This window comes from Sorghum bicolor, chromosome 1, assembly GCF_000003195.3.
Source record: "Sorghum bicolor cultivar BTx623 chromosome 1, Sorghum_bicolor_NCBIv3, whole genome shotgun sequence".
NCBI classification, from domain to species: Eukaryota; Viridiplantae; Streptophyta; class Magnoliopsida; order Poales; family Poaceae; genus Sorghum; species Sorghum bicolor.
This window is the reverse complement of record NC_012870.2, coordinates 70,391,017-70,406,275: the sequence shown is the minus strand read 5'-3', so window position 1 is coordinate 70,406,275 and position 15,259 is coordinate 70,391,017. Positions and strand designations below refer to the sequence as shown.

The 15,259-nt window shown below is 42.6% G+C and overlaps 1 protein-coding gene, 1 long non-coding RNA gene and 1 pseudogene across 5 annotated transcripts; all 3 read right to left on the bottom strand.

The window, feature by feature from the left end:
- On the bottom strand, positions 403–7,472 carry LOC110436881 (serine/arginine repetitive matrix protein 1). 4 transcript variants are annotated; one of them, XR_002454761.1, is made up of 13 exons: positions 7,276–7,412; positions 7,067–7,156; positions 6,814–6,936; positions 6,012–6,179; positions 5,538–5,624; positions 5,271–5,395; positions 3,559–4,365; positions 3,368–3,484; positions 3,101–3,238; positions 2,916–2,996; positions 2,695–2,823; positions 1,232–2,168; positions 403–862 (listed from the first exon to the last, which is right to left on the bottom strand). XR_002454761.1 is itself a non-coding variant. In XM_021464536.1 (13 exons), exons 1-13 carry the CDS (start codon positions 7,294–7,296, stop codon positions 1,412–1,414), a joined length of 2,553 nt encoding a protein of 850 aa, XP_021320211.1. In that variant the 5' UTR covers positions 7,297–7,412; the 3' UTR covers positions 1,138–1,411. The 4 variants fall into 4 exon arrangements, 3 of the variants coding, with proteins under 3 accessions (XP_021320211.1, XP_021320207.1, XP_021320216.1); XM_021464536.1 differs by lacking the exon at positions 403–862 and having other exon boundaries at positions 1,138–2,168; positions 3,559–3,960; positions 4,051–4,365; XM_021464532.1 differs by lacking the exon at positions 403–862 and having other exon boundaries at positions 1,138–2,168; positions 7,276–7,472.
- On the bottom strand, positions 8,146–15,060 carry LOC8084945 (annotated as a pseudogene).
- Positions 10,385–12,900, bottom strand: LOC110431814. The gene is made up of 2 exons (XR_002449277.1): positions 12,295–12,900; positions 10,385–11,514 (listed from the first exon to the last, which is right to left on the bottom strand). It is a non-coding gene; the product is annotated as an uncharacterized LOC110431814 (long non-coding RNA).

The following is a 15,259-nucleotide window of genomic DNA, read 5'->3' as shown; positions in this document are numbered from 1 at the left end:
GCTGAGATGTGAGGTGCAGGTGGTCATCGGGTGACCCCAGGGTATGAGCTAGAGGCCTAGAGCTAGCGCCCTTAACAGGCTCTCCAGGACCAGCCTAAGGGCCTAAAAATTCAGGTAGCGCAATTGTCGTCAAACGTGTGTGACTACTTACAATTTGTCTTTTCAAACCAGTTCAGTAAATTTTCAGCAGGCCTGGCAGCTGCTTCTATGAGGTCATATTTCCTTTCACTTTGGGATATTTCCATTCCTCTCAATTGGGTATACAATTACTAGAACAAATAAGACCACAGAATTACCAAAATCAATAAAAATCGCATGTGTAACCTAAGACAAAACAGGACACTGACCCATGGAGAACAGGGAGTTCCCACTGTTTCTATTCCTTCTCCACACTGGTTAGAGTATCATTGAAACAGCAAGTATAATATAATAGCATAAGTTTGTGGACTAAACCTAGAGTCCATTAAAATCCTCTGCAAACTTTAGCATTTCATCTTAGGTGGAAGATGATTTCTGCAAATCTTAATTGCAACTCAAATAACCAGCTGGTTTGCTGATTCAATGTGTGAAATAATGTGGCATAAGGCCTCTATTTCTCAGTCAACATTAGAAATAAGTTACTGAAAAGTAATGATGACTTAGGCATTGCAAATTATTAACTGCTTGGAATATTTTGCTGATAAGAACCTGGTAATCAGATATATTGACTGCTGCCGAACCTGAAACTAAGCAGCACCAACCAAACAACTGGTAAGTAGGAATGCTTTAGCAGATTTTCCAATCAATATGTTACCAACTTGTTTTTGTTGAGGCGTTGATATCATCCTGAAGAACATAAAAAGCTTGTGCACATGGTGCTAATCTGCCAATAACCCAAATTCAAATCAACAAAGTGACACAGTATACAGCAGCAAAGTATCCACAAAAGTGGAAAAATTAAATAAGCAGGTACCCATTGCAGCGCATGGCAACTATCCCCACATTGAAATTCAGTACTGGGTCTTAATTGTTGTTACTTTTCCAATAAATCAGTAGTGTAAAGATAATTGTGCAAGGTTATACTTTAACAGCGTGCACGACAACACGACATCATATACTATACTAGTAAAGAAACTTATCAGAATAAGTTCACACTTATGAAGAAGAAAAAAAGGGAAGCAAATGCACACATAACATAAACATATCCTTTTCAGAGTTATGATTCATACAAATCTATAGAAGCAAACATTACCAGATAACTGGCTGCTAAGCCTGAATGCATCTGCATCAAGGAAACAGCTCAGGAATCCTCAGATCAACTGCCACGTAAACACACAGAACATTAAATAGGTATCATATAAACACACTTCCATAACATTGAGAAAAGCTCTTGAAAATAGAAATTCAAATGTGTCGCAAGGAATTTCTCAGGCTAGTTGTTGATGGCTTTCTTTGCTCTAAGAGTTTCAAGGGCCTTCTCACGAAGTTCAATTTCTAGTTTCTTCTGATCAGACTCTTCTCTGCCAGCATGAGAACCTCTTTTCCTAACAGCAACATCTGAATCAGAATCCCGATCCTTCTCAGAGTCTGAAGGCACAGCAGCAGTATCAGTATTCTTTAATTTTTGCTTGCTGGCATGGCGTTCCGCCCTTCTGCGGTATCGTTCTTCACGTCTTCGACGTCTTTCCTCTTTTCTTAGCCTCTTCTCTTCCTTCCTTCTCTTCTTTGCCTCTTTGCCATCTGGCTCAGAATCAGACTCAGAACTATCATCATACTGTTTCTTATGCTTATGAGCTTTCTTGTGCCTTCGCTTCTCAGAGTGGGATCTATGTTTGTCACGTTCTTCAGACCCTGAACTACCAGAATCATTGTGGCTATTACCATATGTTCTTTTCTTAGTTTTTTTCAAAGGGCTTCCATCTTCCAATTGGGAGTCCTCATTGACTTTAGATAAATATTTCTTTGCATCAATAGCATCATCAGAATCATCACGCAAACCTCTCATGACATGCTCACTGTTTCTACCATCCTTCGAATAAGTGGCATCATTTTCAATTCTAGTAGGGGAACATTGTTTCCCATGAGAGTCTTCAGGTGAATCAGTTTGACGCTTTATTCCTGTACCAACAAGCTCGTCTTCTGATGATTCTGACAGTTGATCAGGGTGTTTCTTCTGGACACCCTTGCCACTGGAGAACAGAAAACAACATCATACAATTGCTGAGTCACTCTTGAAGAACTTTTATTAATAAACCAATACACAACAAAAAAAAAGTAATATTTTGTATAAAACTTTGAATAAGACGAGTGGTCAAACTTGATATTAAAAAAGTCAAACGACTTACAATTTGGAATGGATTGAGTAGATTACACTCAAATTATGACTGACATCATCATAGTTACTAAGTGAATTATATAGCCATAACAATTGCCACCGCTACCAAATTAATAGGTGTTCACTTGATCAGTATAGAACTTTTCAAACAAATGCCTTCCTACTCGAAATGGTTGAAAATAACTATATCAAAGTATACATCCTCATCTGAAATTTTCTTACTAGTATTCAATTCAATTTTCAATGAAAAAAAACGCATGAAGGTGCTGTACTGTACAGTAGCAGAGTAGTGTGGTGCAGTGGGCAAGGAGCAGATTCGACTCCAGCAACCATCCAATTTTGTCTCAAAAACTAAAAGCGTTTAAGAAAATGAAACCAACCTCTGTCGTAAACTGAATGGAGATTTTTCTCTAGGGCTTGAGTCACCGGCACCAACTTTCTTAAGTTCCAGACCTGCCGAGAAATCCTTTGTTTTCCTACGAGCTGAATTTGCTTTTCGGGCATTCTCTCTGAAACAAGAAACAAACAAGAAAATTGAAAAGGTATATTCAGAAATGCTACAAAAGTTTGCAAGTGAAATATAGGAAAATATGGCACCAACCTAGCACGACTGCCTTCCTCATCTCCACTTGTATCTGCGCTGCCCTGACTAGGTATATGTTTGCCTGAGTTCTTGAAAGAGCTGCCAAATAGAATATGAGACCTCTCTGCGTCAGAATATGTTCTCTAATCTCTGGGGAAAAGAATATGGAGAAAAGCATGTACAACACAATGTGGAAATCACACCTATCACGTTTGGAGTTCCTTTCTTCATAGTTAGGAGACCTCAAGGATTTTGACAATCTATGCTCAGAATCTGGGGAATGACGACCACCAATCCTTGCAACATCCCTATCGGCATCATCTGATTTTTGTTCTTGGCCCCTATGATTAAAAAAAAGGCTGTTAGTTGATAGTTTTCTGGATACAGGTAAAGAACATGTTTACCAATTTTTTTTGTTCCATAGGTAATATGTAAGGGAAGCCTGTCTCTAAATAAAACATACATATTACCTTGGGTGCACATCTCTGTCTTTAATGGAGGGGATGCCATTTGTTTCTTTCTCGATGTCTCTACTTAAACTCCGGCGAGAACGATCAGGACTCCTGCTAGTTTTCGGAGTGATACTCCTGCAAGTATTGGTATATCACAATTGGTGGCCGATTCCACAGAGAGGTGGAAAAGAAATCTGGCTGCAGCTTACCTCCTTCCCTGTGGAGACGAACGCCGATTTGCAGAACGAGTCTTTGGTGAACTCGGTGATCTCCTCCGACGTTTTGGAGATGGGGATCGACGTCTTATTGGAGATCGCGACCATGGTCTGCGCCTTCCTGGAGATGGGGACCGAGGCCTACGCCTTCCTGGGGACGGGGACCGTGGCCTGCGCCTTCCTGGGGACGGGGACCGTGGCCTGCGCCTTCCTGGGGACGGGGATCGTGGCCTGCGCCATCCTGGGGATGGGGACCGTAGCCTGCGCCTTCTTGGAGATGGGGACCTTGGCCGGCGCCTTCCTGGAGATGGGGACCTTGGCCTGCGCCTTCCTGGAGATGGGGACCTTGGCCTGCGCCTTGCTGGGGATGGGGATGGACGTCTACCTGGTGAGAATCTGCGTCGAACAGGAGACCTTCGACTTGTAGGAGATGGTGATCTCCTTGGTGCACGAGCTGGTGAACGACGATGGCGAGGAGAAAGTGACCTTTCTGGCCCAGATGATGGTGATTTTCTGCGACGAGGAGACCTCCGGCGTGAAGATGGGGATGGGTATCTTGACAAGGAAGGTGACCCTCTCCTTGAGTAAGGTGATCTCCTTCTAGAAATTGAAGTTGTGGTTCTTGGAGAATGCCTTCGGGGAGAAACAGAATGTCTAGGTGAAGGTGAACGCCGTGATGATCTACGGTGTCTATCAATAGAGCGGGAACGCCTAGGAGGAGAACGAGAATTATTTCTGGGAGAAATAGATCTTTGCCTACCGCGTGGCGACAAAGATATGCTCCTGGATCTGCGACTTCCCCTGCAAAAGAAGAATCTATAAGGCTCCCATGAGTAGCTTGCCTCTGTTTATTGCATATAAAATTGTTTACTCTCCATATAATAATTAGGTTGAACACTATGGTAGAATTGAAGTTGACATATCTCAACTTTCCATTTTTTTAATACAAAAGACGTGAACTGAATAAAGGGACAAACATCATTATATAGCATCAATCAAATCAAACGCCATGATAAGGTCATAGAAATCAAGTTCATACTTAAAACTGGTACACTGATTGCACGAATGCTGCATTTGGCATGTCCGCATGTGAATATCCTTAACTACAAGCAGCATTTTGTGGCATCCTTACGATTTGCGAAATCAGAGCCCAATGCCTACAGTTACTCACTAATTCAAGATGGAGAATTTCCAAAGGTCATAAAGATTGGTCATCTAGTATGGACTTTTGGTCCAGAGAAAAGGAGAACTTGGATGACTACCACCCAGTAATCAGGCTCCTCAAGAAGAAGACATCGTTGAGATACTTCCCATTTTTTATCCAGAATATCATGACAGATTAGAAAGATTCCAGATCCAGGCATTCTCATTATGTTTATTTAATACCAAATTGCTATTTTACTGTTCTAAAAATATTTGCTGATGCATTCCTAAAAAGGTTTACTAAGTGGACTAAAAATATATTGGCAGTTACTGTTTGTTACATATAAATCAGATATACACTGAACTGCTGAACAGACACTAGACAAAACACACAGACGGGCGTTTGCAAGGAAAATAGATATTCATAACGCAGAGGTTAGTATACAGATAGAAAAGGATCTGGTTCACCTTAATACGGGCACATAGCAATAGCATCTGATGTAAAGCATGCATCGAAGTCATAGTGAAAGCCTACAAGGTTCTATTAGAAACTGATAACGGACCTGTTCTTTGGTCTTAAGCTGCGCTTGAAATCATTGTCTTTTTCTTCGTCGGCATTGAAATTTGTACTATTTAAAGCAGAGCCAACTGGATCACCAAAGGATCTTGAGTTACCAGCATCCCCATCCTACAGTAGTTGAAGTAAATAACGATATGAACCCAAATAATCGGAGAAGTTATCTGAATGTCATCAGAAACACAAGGTGTCACAACATAACTGATAACCCTAAAATCAATGATACAAAAATTGGCTGAAAGGGATATCTCACCGTCATTTTGTTCTTTTCCAGTTCTGAGTCCTTTGCCTCTTTCTCTCGCTTCTTTTGGATCTCCTGTGCAATCCTATCATCCTCTGCCTGCGTTAAGTAGAAGGTTTTCAGATTTCTTAAAATGAAATATAACTAACATTTCTCGATGATGTCTGAAAAATGTTATGGTTTCACCAAACAACAAAAAAATTAAACAAAAATACACTAAATACGAGCTAACTGATTGTCTTTAAAATCAAATGTAAGGAATGGAGAAAAAATGTTCAACACCTCCACACAGTTTTGACACAAAAATGGTACATAATAATATAAAAACAGTCATATGGATGAACTATCATTATTGGTCACACAGTGCACAAGGACTGAAAAGCCATAACTCCCATCATAAGTATCTGCATTAGTCGAGAATAGCATATCCAATGTTGGACCAGCCATATGGTGATGGTAAACTAGTATATTTTCATTGAAACAAACCTTTTTCTGCTGTATCTCAGCCTCCTTTTCATCCAGAAACTGTTGAGGCACCCCACTGGCATTTTGCTGTGCACTGAGGAGAAGGCTCCAGAGCTCCTTCATGAACTTCACTGTGTTCTTCTCCATGAAACCTGTCAGCTGGATCTGAATCTTCTTTCCATCCGCTTCCTGCCATTAAAAAAAAAACAAGGCATAAACACACCTCATTGCCACAAGCTACCATCTTTCATACAGGCAAATCAATGTTAAAAATTAGAAGAAACAATCCAGCTATCTGTACTTGCCTTCAGATAACATTAACAAAAAATCCAATTCTACAGCTGAGCAACATTGGACTCCCAGATCAGTCAGAAATACAACCTCCCAACAGAGAGATAGATTTGTCATCAGGCACAAGCAAATATTCCAAGAAAAAACAAGGGGCATTGTGTGGCTACAAGACAACTAAGTCATAGTTGGAACTTTGTGAGGCCAGAAATTCGAAAGTAATATCTTCACATGATTGGTAAGACTATCAGGTTTGATTTAACTCCTGAACTAAAACATAATACCAAGTCGTATTTCAGTTCTAATTCCTGAGCTAGACCACAGAATGGCTGCTCTGTAGTTTCTGAGCTACAGTAGCCAAACTGATTAGACTAAATCAGCCCTATCTCGGCATGACCTATGTGTACCAGGTTTATTACTGCTTTCAATTTCAAAGAACCAAATTCAATCAAATTTGGTACCTGCAAGGGAATATGCATGCACAACTCAATAAGGACAATATCAACAAGCAACATTGCTGGACTTGAATAAATACCTTCTCCTCGAGGAGGCCATAGATGAAGTTGATGAGAACCTCGTCCTCGAACCCAAGGAGCTCAGTGACTCGCTTGGCAATCCAGGGCTTCATCACGTCCATCTTAACCTTTGACATATCCACCTATCACCGACCCCCAGCACAAAATCACCAAATCAGAGGAAGCCCTCGAAGACAACAGCTATTATATCCTTAAAGTATAGTGCGCTCATTACAGCATAAACGAAGGGTATGAGTGAAAGCACGAACTAACCAGATGGTCAAGCTCGGGCGCGAACTTCTGCGTCTTGAGCAGCTTGGCTTGCTTGTTGGAGAAGCGCGTGTCCTGGTCAGCGGACGTCCCCTGCGAAGGGGAAAAAAAAAACACGGCACGGCCTCTCTCAGTAGCAGATCCGACGAGAACAAGGGCGACCAGACGAAGCGCGCGCTATGTAGATCGGGGAAACGAGCTCTGGAACTTACCCGGAAGAAGCCGCCCGACATCTTCGCTGACACCGATGCCGCAGCAGCAGCAGCAGCCGCCGCCGCCGCCGCCGCCGCTGAGGGAGGAGACGGGGGCGGAGTGGAGGGGGGGCGCGGGTGACTAGGGTTAGATGGCGTCCGCTAATGCGACTTGGGACTGGAAAGGGTTAAGGGTAGGCGACGAGACGAGGAGGTGGGGTGAAGCGGGGGCGGGCACGTGAGACGTGACGACGTGAGGGGGCTATTAGGCAGGCTCCCTCTTCGTGGGCCTTGGCCCGATGTTGCGGGCTCCGTTTGGGCAGTTTGTGAGCGTTGTGTCATGAACTTGTGATCCGTTTAGGACTAGGGCGTGTTTTTGTTATGGCCCGACATGGGTGATGGGTGTACTGCAAAAATGCGTTACAAAATTATATCGTTTGGTTTGTGAACATCATGCCAAAATGTCGGCAATATACGGGAAATTGGTGTTTTTATGGCAGTCCGGTCTAATTTTTCTTGAGTTGTGACTATAACAGCTTCCACCTGTCATTGCATTTTCTTCAACGAAGAATAACCTGGTGAAAAGATATAAAAATAAATAAATGGTTTAGTGAAACATTTGTTAAGTTTGGTGATTCAAAAAGTCGAAACCGCGTGCGCGAAATAACGAGTGCATGTCACAGCTGGCCCACATCAGATCTTGTGTTGGCAGCCGGAGCCAAAATTTTATGGCCGGTCACATATTGAGTTAGAGTCAAAACATCAGTTAAATTTTCTAGGCAGCCAACAATTGTTTTGTTCAACTTTTAGCATCAAACCAAACATGCTCTGACGTCCAATGATTTATATTTGAGATTGCCCTGTAACAAACCTAATTCATTGGCTTCTCAATTTCTGATGTTACAGTCATTTACAAGTTGGAGATCACTTAAGCTTATTTGTGTTGACGAGGCAAAGCAAGGACATGAGTTCAGGAAGCCAGCCGACATATAGAACCTTGTCACAGGAGGCTCACAACCTCACACCATAGCAACGCATGCCAATACAAAAGTTGTTTCATCGACAAACATTAACAAGTGATTTTTACTGGGTTCCAGGAGAAATAGCTTCATTGAGGCCGCCTTATTGTTCATCGCAAACTCTGGTGACATTCGCCAAGCAATTATCCACCGGCCTAGGGTGAGGAAGGTACTGTATCCGGGAGTTTGGATCTGTCCTCGTGAGCCTGTGGACACCAAAAGAAAAGAGTTCATTTAATTATCTGGATATAATTTTTTAAAAAAATATATACCGATGTTTCCTTAACCTCAATTGTCGTGCGTGTCTCCCACGCCTGTATCCTCTTCTCCTAGCTTCCTGGCATCTCGCCGGGGGTCGTTGTTTCGGTTTTTGTAAAACTGTCTAACTTTTTCCTCCTTAATGAAATACACGTGAAGTCGTGTTCTAGAAAAAAAAATAATCACAGTCTCTCTTGGCTGGTCCAAGCTATCCTTTGTGTACAAATTAACAGGTTTTCTTAGACGACATTGTTTCCTATTGTAGAAAATAGATTAATATTTGATCGGACTATATTGCATAGGGTATGTAGGAGAAGCTAATGTTAAATTGACTATAGAGATAGAAAATTTCCCAAAAAGTAATCATAAATTCGAACTTAAATCTCAAATTGTACATGGAGAAACAAGAAGAAAAAAAAGATAATTCTACTTATGGTTTGCGTCTAAAGAGCGTACTTGTAACCAAGGAGGAAATGGTGGAGGAAGACGGAGATCTCCAGCTTTGCAAGATCGTTCCCAGGGCAGAATCTGGTACCAAGTCCAAAAGGAAGGAATGTGCCGGCTCTCGGTGAAAACCCCTGAAAATAGTTCAATGGAACTGTACATTTAGCATGTCGTCTGATGTTTCTAGGATTAGCATGCCATTTGATGCTTCTAGGATTATCCAGAGCGGCAAAACCTCAGTAAATTGAAATAATTTCTACGTACCTCCCATCTTGATGGGTTGAACTTTTTGGAGTCAGGATAAACTTCAGGGTCCATGTGTACACTTCTGTACCACAACTGAACCTTCCAACCCTTAGGTATCAGGTAACCTATGGCATGCGTGGCTTGTTTAGAGGCAGATCGAGTTTTATGCAATTCAGGCAGAGGTTATTATCACTGGAGAAAAGAGGTCTGGATCAATAGCACACCATTCACAAAGACGTCTTCAGTCGCTTCACGGAACGAGACGAACGAGATGTTCACCAGGCGCAGCGTCTCATCAATGACCTTTACAAAAAAAATTTTGCAATGTTCTAAGTATGATTATTTTCAGTTTCTTTTGATATGTTGAGCCTTTGAGAAGTCGTGCCTGTGAGAGGTACTTCATCTTCCTAAAATCTCTCAGGCTTACCCCCTTCTGGGACGAGGACACCTTGCAACACCGACACCAGCTTCTTGCGAGCCTGAAATTATTGTCCAGCTAGCTAGGTGTGTCAATCCAAGTGTCCATCGTTTTTGCTCACAAGATCGGGCATATATGCATATGCATGAGCATGACCTTGAAAGCCTTGTGGAAGGCAAAGCCGGGAAGGTTAATGGCCATGGCTCTCATCCCGTAGTTGAGGTCGGTCAGTCGGTGTAGCTCCTCTCCAGCGCCAGCATCGTGGCGTCATCTACAGCTGCAAAGGGGCCGGAGCGGAGCGCTCCTAAAGCTGCCCCGCTGATCCGTTTGTGCTAAATGAGGTTTGGGGGTCGACCCGCTCCGTCCGTGCAACGAACCGTGGATATTCTTGGTCGAACCTGTTGCCGTCGCAGTTGCTTGTCGCTGCACCATCTGTTGCCTAGCGTGCGTGTGTGTGCATGTGAGATAGGAGGACCTCCTCCTCTTTGGTACATGCAGTTCACTAATGCTGGTCGATCATCTGCATGTTGGCGAAGAAATAGGCTACGAAGCAAGCTTAATAGCCATGAACTATCTTGTCTTATCACCATCAAGGAAAATAAAAAAGAAACAAAACAACCTATTTAATTTATAGAAAATAGTTTAGAACATGGACCAACAATCTTAACAAATAGCCTTGGAGTTAGACCATTCATTACAACAGATCAGTTCATGATTCATTGCAGCAGATAGTTCAGAACATAGATATAAGCTATCTTAATATTTCAGAACAGAAAGTGCATTTCCACTGCAGGAGTAAAATAAGCATATCATTTACATGACCTTGAGAACATTTCATCCTACAAATAATTTAGACAACTTCAAAATGATAGGTACCTAGCAAAATGATTCAACAAGATCACACTGACATACAACGATTTATTATCCAGGAAAATAAAAGGATCCAGATCCCTAATAGCAGTAGCAGCTTTGAGCAAGCCTCAGACATCTTCTGCAAGAGTATGGTGTGAGAATCTCAAGTCTTGGAACATGTGCATACCAAGCTGAATAACACTGCATATAATTAGTTAGTAAATTCATGACAGTAGTAGTAAAGTTAAAGCTCATATGCTAACTTCTAAATCACATCAGCATATGATTTAGTACTACATACATGAGGGCACACAATTACAAACAAAGACAATGATTGAAAATGATATGACAAAGACTCATTTCTCTGGTCTCGGGGTAATATACTGTAAAACTAATATAGTATACCCAACAAGCAAGAAGGAAGTAATGTTTACCACACAGTTACTTCATTTAGCAAAGTAAAGATACTGAGTTATCTAATAACAAAGAGCCATATGCATACCCTAAAGCCTTAAGTAAATAATATTAACTCCCTTAAGTAAATAATATTAACTCGCAACTAACATTCTCCAAACAATTTGCAGATAAATACATAGACTGTAAATTGCAAATACTTATAATTAACCTATCTTGTAAATTCAAAGATACAACATTTTGAACTCTAAAACCAAGAATATTAAATGACATCTACAACATGCTTATGAAAACTGTCCAGTGAGATGCCAACACCAAATAAATATGCTATACTTTCAGTTGCAGGTTCCCATGCACTTGTGGACATGTATTACCGAAGCTATCTTTTTTTGATAAAAAGCGCTTAAGGTTACTCTGTTATGTAAGCGAATGAGGAAACTTCATGAGATAGGGTGAAAATAAAGACAGTCAAACTAAGAACATTGATGAGTTCAAACAAGAACACTTTCTTCCCATTCAGGCATATGATTTAGTACAGGTGAAAAGGGTCTCCCTTTACTAAAATTTTGTACAGATCATCAGCATCATGTGTTTCTCCTCCAATTGTTCCTAAAATTAAAAATTCCAAACCCATGAGAATCTGTTCCAAGTGTACCAAAAAAAAAGGGCTACTATGAGCCAACAAAGTCTAACAACTTCAAAAGAAATCAGTCTGTATCTTTTGATTTGTAAAGCCTATTTGCCAATGGTTAATTGGAAAACCAAAAGAAACTTGCAATTGCACTGAACTTGCAACTGCATTAAATAGCTGGTTGCAGAATCCAAATAATCAAACTTGAGAATGCATGCACAAACAATGAACTACAGTGACTGAGTGGCACACATCAAATCTTTTATAGTTATATAGAATAGACATAGACATAGATATAGATACAAATATAATTATAGATATAGATATAGATATTGATACAAATACAGATACAGATACATATATAGATATATCCCTAATTAATATTACGGATAGATATAAAACTTAAACTAATAAGACAAGCAGCCTAGTATACTATATTCTGGAATGCAAAAGTGAGGCATAAGCATTTGACATTCGACAAGCAACATACTATATTTTGGAATGCAAAAGTGAGGCATCGACACTTGACATTCATGCACTGCTTGCTGCATGTTCATTACAATGGCATGACATGCATAGGCATTTCACATTTATTTTCACACCCTCTGAATCAGTCTCGGTCGTATCATTTACTCCTATATCCCAAGCAATTTGTGAGGCAGTCTATTCTATGTAGAAATATCTCCAATTAAATTCATCTATTGTTATCCATCGGATCTCCTACATATATCTAGGAGCCTACGATCCATCCATAGTACCTCTTGTAGAAGTAGAAGTCCTGTTCCGTCCGCATCCGACGGCGGCGCGTTGGTGTCCCGGCCTGAAATCTCCCCGGCCGGCTATCCAGCCTTTCTCTGATTCACCGCACAACAGACGACGACGAACGACATGGCCACCAAGAACAAGGCGGCGGCGCTGCTCCTCTGCTTCCTCTTCCTAGGCGATACAGATGGAGAAGGCAACTCGCCAGATCCGCGACGGGCAGAAGAGACGAGTGGTACATCCAGGGTAGGGTAAGGGAAGTGGTGGAGAAGGAGGAGGAGGACGGGGTGGCGGCAGCAGCGACGGCAATGGCGGAGGAGGGTGGCAGCGGCGGTGAGTAGCTACAGCTATGAGGCGAGTCGCAGGGTCGACCCGAGGGTCACCGGGGGTCGATAGGGTCACGACCCTTTTGCTCCTCTTCTGCCCTGGGTCGATCCGATTTGGTCCACTGGCTAATTCCAGGTGCGAAGGCATTCTAGTTTGACATTTGTGTTATTTGCTAAAAAGTTAAAAATCACTTCTCCAATGGTTTTGCATATGGGTTTAGCATTTTAGTAAACTTGGCATTTGAGAGACTCCCCTTGGCAAATTTGCGAGTTGGGTTGTGGCTTGGCAAACGTGTCCGCCCGGTATTCCTATGTTCTAGCCGCGCGCGAGCAGGTCTCTTTGGCGCGGTTTCCTTCGTGCCTGGGAGTCATCACCGCACCAAATAGTTTCTGCGCCGCCACCAGATCGCGACTGAAGAAGAGACGCGAGCCCACGGTGCATCGCCGGAGCTGTGCGATCTCCATCGATCAACGGCTGGTACGTCCCTCCCTCTACATCGCCGGAGACAATATTCTGTCGCCGGTTTGCCGTACTGCACCTCAATGGTGATGATATGACAGAGAAGATTTTGCGTTAGGTGATGATCAGGTAATCATCGGATGCGACATTCCTGCACCTCTATGACTGGCGAATAAATACTTGAATTACACAATAGATCATTTGATGCACCTGCGAGCGGCGGCGGCGCGAAGAAGAATACGCGTGAAGCCGTGAACCAACTCGCGCGTGCGACAGAAAGAAGCACGAATGGATTTGATCGGGTCCACTTTAGGTATTTGTCAAGTCAAAAATGCCAAACCTTTAGAGATGACCATATTTTTCCTTTGCATTTGCATTTAGGAATTGGCAAACAACAACAAATGCCAAACCAAAATTGCCAAACCACCAGGTGCGTCATCGGCCGCGGTCAGGAATATCTGCACGATGATCTTGAACGTCATTCGCCGCAGCTCCGTCAGGAACTCGATCTCACCGCCGGCCTCGTCGTCAGAGCATCCACGCAGCGTGTGGACACGACAGTGCGGTCGATGAAGCCCAGGTACGCGGTGAGCGCGTCGAAGCCGTTGATGGGCGCGGCCGTGAGCTTCCTCAGCCGCCGGGTGCTCCTCGTAGGGTAGAGTGAGGAAGGACTTGCGGCCGATGAGCGCCACGGTGGCCTTGGGCCACCCTTCGGCGAAGTTGTCGTCGTCCATCAGCACCCGCCGTTTGCAGTTTGCACGCGTCCGAGGTGGTCACCAGGATCGTCGGTTTGCTGAGCATGAAGGTCTTGTACACGCCGATGCGCCCGAACCTGCATGGCTGCATGCCGCAACACCAAAGTGATGGTCTATTTTGTCCAGATCAAAAACATGTGCATAATCTCGCGAGCGCTAAAGGTCAGTTTGACAGGGTCTTTTAACCTCTGTCTTTTTCTGCCTATATAATTTTTTTTTCAAAGACTTGCCACGGTAAGAGGGACAAAGGGAAGAAGCACACTTGGAGAGGATAATACATCGGGGGTTATATGATGCGTTCGGAAAGGATAAATCTCTCCTTAAAATAGTTTATTGATTATTGATTTTCTCTCAACTGGTTAGATTGCGGGGTGATTATTTACTTCATTGATGATTTCTCTAATTCCAGTCCCGACGGCCCGTGGTAGGCTCTTAGAGCATCTCCAACAGTTATGCAATTGGACTTTGCATTCTTAAAATTTGCTAAAAATCTTAAAAATTGCTCTCCAACAGTTTTGCATTTGACTTATGCATTTTTGCAAACTTGGCATTTGATGGACCAAACTTGGCATTTTTGCATAGGCACAATGGCTTGACAATTTTGATATCCTGAGAATCTTGGACTCCTTGTTGTGCCCGTACTCCCCACGTCACGATAGTTTCCCGCGAAATGACTCTTCCCCGTGCGTGCGCGACTATTTTCTTTCCTCTGTGCGCTGTCTCCTTTTTTCTGCGCGCCGCCTCCTTTTTTTCTTGCGACCTGGATGCCGCGGTGCATCCTGGGACTGTTGCCTCGATCGGATCTCGACGACATGGACCAAGCGGCGACGCGCGAGAGAATTGGCGGCGACGGGCGAAGGACTTGCGCGCGATGGGAGCCCGCATGACGCGCGAGAAAATTTCCCGCGAAGATGAAAGATTCCCGGACAAAAATAGTTGGGTCCACTATTTTGGGATATGCCAAGTCAAAAATGCCAAACACTTGGAGATGAACTTATTTTTCCTTTGGCAAAGCGTTTAGGGACTTGGCAAACTCCAACAAATGACAAATTCCAATTGCATAACTGTATCCACATTCTGAAAAATAGGAATGTTTCCATTTCCAAGTTCTTGTTCCTGTTCCGGTTTCGAAAATGGAAACGAGAACATGGTTGCTAAGGGTACGCTAAAGTCACTTATGAAAAAACAAATAAGCTACTACATTGAAATAAAGAGCCTAGGATGGATCATACCAAAACCAATTTTTCAAACCAAATATAGCATTTTGAGTAAAAAAAACTCGACCCACGTAACAAAACCAAATTTGTTAAACCAAATATAGCATTTTGAGTTAAAAAAACTCGACTCATGGAGGATTTCAAGATTTCCCGTTACATCGAATTACATATGCATGGAGTATTAAATATAGATGAAAACAAAA